The sequence below is a fragment of the Mesocricetus auratus genome, unplaced genomic scaffold (genome assembly GCF_017639785.1).
Source record: "Mesocricetus auratus isolate SY011 unplaced genomic scaffold, BCM_Maur_2.0 Super-Scaffold_100003, whole genome shotgun sequence".
In the NCBI taxonomy this organism is placed as follows: Eukaryota; Metazoa; Chordata; class Mammalia; order Rodentia; family Cricetidae; genus Mesocricetus; species Mesocricetus auratus.
The window spans coordinates 64810001-64817463 of record NW_024429188.1 but is presented as its reverse complement, the minus strand read 5'-3'; the positions used below and the strand labels follow the sequence as shown (position 1 = coordinate 64817463).

Genomic DNA, 7463 nt, shown 5'->3' with positions numbered 1-7463 from the left:
TATTACTTTCATATCAGTAGAAATATGCTAACTGAACAAAACTAGATATAAAATTGCTTGTGTTATCATTCTATATACGTTACATGCCTAGAACAGGAAAAACCACAGAGACAGAAGGTACATCTGTAGTTTCCAAAGGCTTGGAGAAGCATTGGTGGTAGAGGAAGGGCATATAAGGGGAATGGAATTTAATTTAATTATATTTATTTATTCTTTACTTCCATCCTTCACTCTCCCCTCTCTCTGACTTTGTCCCTGTTTCTCTCTTTCTCAGTGTGTGTGATGAACTATTCAGTGTAGTGATTGAAATCTTCTAACTCCAACTGCTCATGCAAATATATATGTGACTATAATTAACATTGTATTGAATGAAGAAGACATTAACATACAAACTATATCTCAAGATGTTATAAAAAAGAGAGTAAATAGATGCCATTTAGTACATTCAATTATTTAGAGTCTCCTTTCTTATATGACCTGATATACTACTTTCATTAAAATGAAGAGCTCCTAGGCGGGCGGTGGTGGTGCACGCCTTTAATCCCAGCCCTCAGGAGGCAGAGGCAGGCGGATCTCTGTGAGTTCGAGGCCAGGCTGGACCCACAGCCTCCAAAACAATACAGAGAAACCCTGTCTCATAAAACCAAAACAAAAAAAAAAGAAATGAACATTATCTGCCATGATTATAAGAGAAAAAAATGAAAAACTCTCCAGCTTTAAGAGGTTAATAGTACATGTGAAGTGATTGTGCAAAAATAATGATAAAGACAATAGAAAACAATGATGATATGCCAGATATGGTACATGTACCTTTAAAGCCAGCACTTAGGAGGCAGAGACAGGAAGATATCTGTGAGTTCAAGGACAGTCTGGTCTACATAATGGAATCTAGGATGGCAAGGGATACATAGTGAGAGCATGTCTTAAAAATAAAGACAAAAAGTTAAAAAATATCAAGAGGAGGAGAAAAATACCTGCAAATATATGCTGTGTGTTGAGGACAGAATTAAATGCTTCAAGTGTTATGTGATTCTTGCAGGAGTCTTTGAGATAATTACTATTATTTTGCTGATTTTTGTATATGAAGAAGATGAGTTTCAAACAGGTGAACCAATTTGCTGGAGGTCACATATCAAGAAAACATAGAATAAGGATTCAAATCTGATTATCTGAGAGACAGGATCTTAGCAACTGAATCTGGGAGGATATAAATTCTTTAATACAGGGATACAAGGCAAATTGACAAATGTATCTGTGTTAGTAGTATGGTTTTGTCAACTTAACCCTACCTAGCATCATTAGGGAAGAAGGCACCTCAATTATGAAGGCACTTTCAACATACTGGTATGTTACTTGATGCGGAAGGGTCCAGCCCATTGTTAGTGCTGCCATGCCTGGACAGGTGATCATTGGTTGTGTAAGGAAGCATGAGAGCAAGTCATTGACCATCTTTCCTTCATAGCCTTTGTTTCAGTTCCTACCTTGAGCTTCACTCTTGACTTCTCTAGATGGATGATGGATAGTGATGTTCATGTATAAGCAAAATAAACACTTTCATCCACAAGTTACTTCTACTCAAATTTTTCATCATGATAATAGAAAACAAACTAGGACAGTGCCAATAAAGAGACAAGTAAACATGCTACTCACTCTTTTCCAGGCATAAATCTGTTATGGTGGTATATGCCTGTCTTCTTAGCATTGCCAGAGGCAGGATGGTGACAGTTAAGGTTATTCCTGGGCTACATGGTGAGTTTTGAGCCCTACCTGTGACATACAATATTTTGCTTTAAAACACATGTTTCAAAAAGAGAGTACATGTTGATAAAAACCTAATGTCCTTTTTTGCATCCCAGGAAGTAATAAAAATGTCAGTTAATCTCAAGTACAAGACAAGGATGTTTCTGAATATCAGCCTAAAATGTTCATAAGGCATAAATTAACTATAAAGTAACATGTTAAATAAAATATTTTTATAAAATATAGCTAAACAGAAATGACTACTGAGAGCTCTGGAAATGGTGACGTAGCAAAATGTTTGTGATAAAATCATGAGGACCTGAGATTGGATCACAATCATCATTTAAAATGTGATATATATCTGTAAACCCAGTGCTGGGAGTTGGGCAGGATAATTATAGGAATTCATGGCTAGCTGATTTAGCTGAATCAGTGATATTCCAGTTCTGTGAGAGACCCTGTACAACACTGTCTCCCCCCAGAGAAAAAAAGTGAAGCATAGATGACAACCTTTGGCTTACAATCATGCTCACCCTCACACACAAATCTGTAATACGAACCCCCCCCCAGACACACACTATTCACTATATTCATCAAGGAGATATAAAGTGTATAAAGTTGAGAGTCATTAAAAGATAGTTTTGGCAATACAAATTAGAATAGAAAGTCAATTAGGTACAACATTTTGGACTCACCAAGATAGGATAGATATGGAGTGTTTCCTTTTAATTTGGCAATTGCTAATGGACTAGACATTGTTGATGTATTTATTGTGTGTATATATTGTATATATTTATTGTACATATTCCACGCAGTTATTCTCATATTAGTTATAACCTTTTCTTTAGACAAAGAGGGAAATATGGTGATATTTGTACTCTAACAAATAAGCTTGCCTATTGTAATATAATTGACAATTTTAATAAATCAAAATAAAAATATATTACAATGTTATCACCGAGTGCAAAGCTAGGGAACTAATTTAATCATTCTCTTATCTCAACTTAATCTTTTCTCTTCAGTCTGAGATCTCCCAGATCCGTTATGTCCGTGAAACAAAATTCCTAATCTAGATTGTATTGATTTTTCCAACCTCTCTCTTTCTTATTAATGTCCTTGTTGTTTCCCCTACCAAGTAAATGTTACTTGAAGACCTTGGTTGCAGCTTTCTTGTTAATCACATAAACAAACAATTAAAAACAATTTCAGTGCTTCGCAGGTGGAGATAATGCATCAATATGGAGACTAATTGTTAAATATTCACTTAATCTACCTAGTCTATTAGTCCTTACATATTTCTAGAGCACTTTTTCTATAATAACATGTACTTATACCTAAATATATCAGTATTCTTCCTCATCAAATAGCAGTAAATATTTTAAATATTTTTCTCTAATTTGTTCCTGCATATTTGTTTAGGCTTTCATCAGAGGAATGAAATAGGATATAAATTCAACCTATTTCCGAGTGAAAATATGTCAGTATGTGAAAATGAATACAATTAAAATGAACATGTTCCTTCTTTTTTGAGGGGGAGGAAAGGGTTTATTTGGATAACACCTCCATATCACAATCAATCACAAACGTTTTCTTTCAGTACGACATATATGATATTCTTTGTATTAATCAGCCATCTGTAGAAGTGTCTAATAAGGTAATTGATTTACTTTTGTAAATCATTAAAACATAGATTTTTCTGTTTTTCTTCATGTTAGGTTAGATGGTGATACAAAAAGAAGAAACCCAAGATTTAAGTGATTGAACACATAATAATTTATTTATTAATCTCATTACTCTCAAAAAGTCCATTGCATGTTCATGAGCTTTCCAGGGCAAACTTCTTGTAGTGTGACATAAAGATACAGCTTGCGCCATTCTTAGAGTTTGGCCTTCTCATTCCAGTTATGGTAGAAGGTAAAGAGACAGCTGAAATGTCATGCAGGAATTGTTTCTGCTCAAAGATGGAAATGGCACATAACTTCTGTTTTCAATTTCCCAGTTCTAAGTAGTCAAATTGAACCACCTAACTACAAAGAGCTGGTAAGTTAATGGGAGCACATAGCTATAAGATGAATTGTAATTGTTTTTACCATATTCTACAAATAATATAGATTTTAAAAACATTTAATGAATGCTATTGAAAAATGCTATATGGCTATAAAATACCCCTTAATTGCAACAATTTTAACAGCAATATACATATAGATATGTTCTAAGAAACAGTTATATTTATGAAATTCTAAAGTGATCTGGCATGGCATTACTACAATACTGAAAAAACCACATTGAGAGAGTTAAACACTACCACTGAAAGAGTCTGCATAGATGACAAGTCATTTATCTACTAGATGTTTTCTATAATTTTGCTTTTGTTTCAGAGAATCTGAGGTTAATTCATCTGAAAGAAACACTGAGCCTTTCTCATCATGACAAAACACATTATACCATGGCAATATTAGTGTATCTTCTGTGATAGATGTTTTTGAAACATAAACTTATATTTTATACTACTCTGATATAGAAATTTAAAGTAAAAATATTTTCCAACTAATTTTTAACATCAGTGGTGAATACGAATCAGCAACAGACACAAGGCACCGGATCTTAGTAATATATGGACACAAAAAGATAAATTATATAATCATTACCTAAATTTAACTTCCATTATACTTCAATGCTAATATTTAAGACAAAAAACTTTTAATGAACATACTAATATTTTGGCAGTAGTTCATGTAACAAGACACACATTATACTAAAAGTCTGACAGTCAACTTGCTTTTAGTAAACCAGCTTCAATATGAAGGCATTACAATTTCTTAAAGACCTTCTTTTTACATGCTAAATGTTTTTGGGAAACATGCAATTTAAACACAGTAATGAGATGAAATTAACACCCAAAGTTTAACATATGAAAAACTTGAACTTTATATCTTAACCATAAATTCTTTTTAAAAGTATCACTGTCATTAAGAATATGGCTGGCTAATTAAAATGGCAGGATAAGGTTCACAAAATCCTAATTTTTACTCATAGAAAACAACAAAAACAAAACAAAACCAGGGACAGTTTAAAATTATTCTCCTTCAAAAACCAACAGTTAATTCAAATCATGCAGTGTTCTAATGTTAAATAGCATTTAGTACTGGAGAGTGAATTGTGCTGAAGTGGAGGTAAATGTCATAGCTTTGGGGCTTTATGCTGTAAACTGCTTTCTGGTTCTCTTGATAAATACATAACAACATTCTACAATTTCAGTATGTAAAAAATAAATGGCTGCTGCACTGGCAAAATAAGATGTGTAAGGATTAAAGGCACACTATTCAGCTAGCCAGAGTAGCAAACACTTTCCCTTCCCACTCCCTGACTTACACCCTTCCCCAATGTAAACAAAAACTTCTTGAAAAATGTAACCAACCACACATTCTACAAAATTAATTTTGAACAACAATGCTGTCTTATCTTCAAAATGTCAACTATAATTGTAGTCATGTTTCTGACTACATTTTAAAGATATCTAAAAATTACATACATTTAACATTAGATATATTTTTGGTCAAAATCATTCATTGCCTAAAACATTGCATTTGAAATCCAAACATTTTAACACTAGTATGACAACTGAGTTTTGATTTCAAGAGGAGCAACTATTACGCATAAAGACAGACATTTAACAAACAAAATCTCATATCTATATAAGCTGCAGGCAACAAATACAGCCTTTTCTGGCACAGTGGCATTATACTGGCAACTTAAAGTCCAGAATAACTCTATTAACACAGGGAATCTCATGCATTTTGGTAAATATGCCCTAGCTTTTCACAGTTGAAGTTTCCTTTAGATTTTGCTTCATTTTAAATATGGAAAGCCTGTTTGGTTTTTCTGTTACGCTGACTTATGACTTGAACTGGATTTCTTCTTTTTCTTCTTATTGTGTTTCTTGTGATGTTTCTTCTTTTTTTTCTTTTTGACCTTTTCCATTTCTCTTTCTTGCTCATCATATTTTCTTTTCTTTTTTGTCTGCACCTCTTCTTCATAATCTGATTCGAAGGAGGATTCTGAAGAGGATGGCTTTTCCTCAGGACAAGCCTTCTTTCTTTTCTTGCTGTAGCTTTTGGTATATTTTTCTTTTTCCATTTCATCCTTTGCCTTTTTCTTCTTTGGGGGAAGCTCCTTGCTTGGCAATTCTGATTCACAGGTGGAGCTTTCTGATGACTTGTGAGAACGATTCTTTCTTTTCTTTCTCCTTTTCCCTTGTTTCTTGTGCTCATCCTCAGAATCTGAAGAACTGCTTGATGAATCAGAGCTTGATGAAGAGGATGTGTACCGACAAGATTTCTTCTTTTTCTTTTTCTTTCTCTCTTTTTTTTTCGATGAACTGACATTTCCACTTAATAATTTTTCTCTCCTTTTCTCAAGCTCTTTCTTCCATTTTTGATTCATTTTTTCTTCAAATTCAGCCAATGCCTTGGATCCTTTCTTTTTATTCTCTAATTGTTTCTTTACTTCTTCCCATGTGGGCCTTGGTCGATTCAGATAATCTTGTATAGTTGGACCTGCAGATTGACTTGTACCCCTCCATCTTGCCATTGCTATAGGATTCATATATGCCACTCGGTTATCACGTTTCCCCATGGTGCCAGGTGGTTGTCAGAGAAGGCTACCAGTTGCCAACGTTACTACTAGTTTACCAAGTAGTCTTCATTCTGTGATAGAAGCAGATCAAAGAATAATTGAACACCTTTAACACAATAATACATAAGTTTAATTTCATTAATAACCATTATTGAAAAGGTGGGGGAAGATTGTATAAATGAAAGGTAGAACAGGAACAGAGCAAACCAGTGTTTTCTGAACAAGCTAAGACTGGCAAACTCATGAATTCATAGTAGGTGTGTTTTCCTGGGCAAGATCAAGCAGTCACCATTCTTGCACAGAGATGGGAGGAGCTCCAAGCTCTATCTCTAACAGAGGAACTATTTACATTTGACAGATTCTAGTGAGAGACAGCTGGTATTTTAAGGATGTGGCTCCTGGTAGGATGACCATGGTCTAGGGAATGACCTCATAGCCATGAGTACATGAGCAGCACAAACAAAGATTCAGAGGATTGGTTTTAAAAAAAGAATACTCAAATTTGGGGGTGGAAGATGGAAGAATGCATCTGGAGGAAACTAAGGGATGAGTCGTGATAAATATTATCATATTACACTGTATGATATTCTCCAACTATTAAAATATTATGTTTAAAAAGAAAATTTCAAAATTGTTGCACTTTAGGAAAAATCTTTATTTCATTTTTGCTTAGTGCAGACAATATACTATGAATTGCTATAAAGTTAAATGTATTTGATAGATCTCATATAAGTGTCTGACAGGTACCAGAAGTGTTTAATAACCATTTTTCTTTCACATAGACTCTTACATACCATTTTTCCTTTCTTTCATTCCTCCATTACATGGTAAAGAGAGGAAGATGTACAGTTAAAATCTACCAGGCAGACAGATGTAAGTACAGAAAAATCTACCCCCATTTCTTTTGACAGAAACCCAGGTGTAATATCTGGAAAATCCTTCTTTCTCATCTCTCATATCTAAACCATTACTGGATTGGGCTGTTTAAACCTTTATGATAATTATCATTCTAATCTTATTTCCACCAAATACATTGTCATCAGCTTTGTCCATGCCACTCTTACTTCACATTTGATTTCAATCTCTAT

At 33.9% G+C, this 7463-nt stretch overlaps 1 protein-coding gene across 7 annotated transcripts in view; it reads right to left on the bottom strand.

Annotated features, from left to right (window-relative positions):
- Positions 1-3489: 3489 nt before the first annotated feature.
- Fam133a (family with sequence similarity 133 member A) overlaps positions 3490-7463 on the bottom strand; it is a 37742-nt gene continuing 33768 nt past the window's right edge. For all 7 annotated transcript variants that reach the window (XM_040744358.1, XM_040744361.1, XM_021228657.2 and 4 more), the window contains one exon: positions 3490-6446. In XM_040744358.1, the coding sequence (XP_040600292.1) occupies positions 5626-6375 (750 nt within the window). In that variant the 5' untranslated portion in view covers positions 6376-6446 and the 3' untranslated portion in view covers positions 3490-5625. The remainder of the gene's footprint in view (positions 6447-7463) is intronic.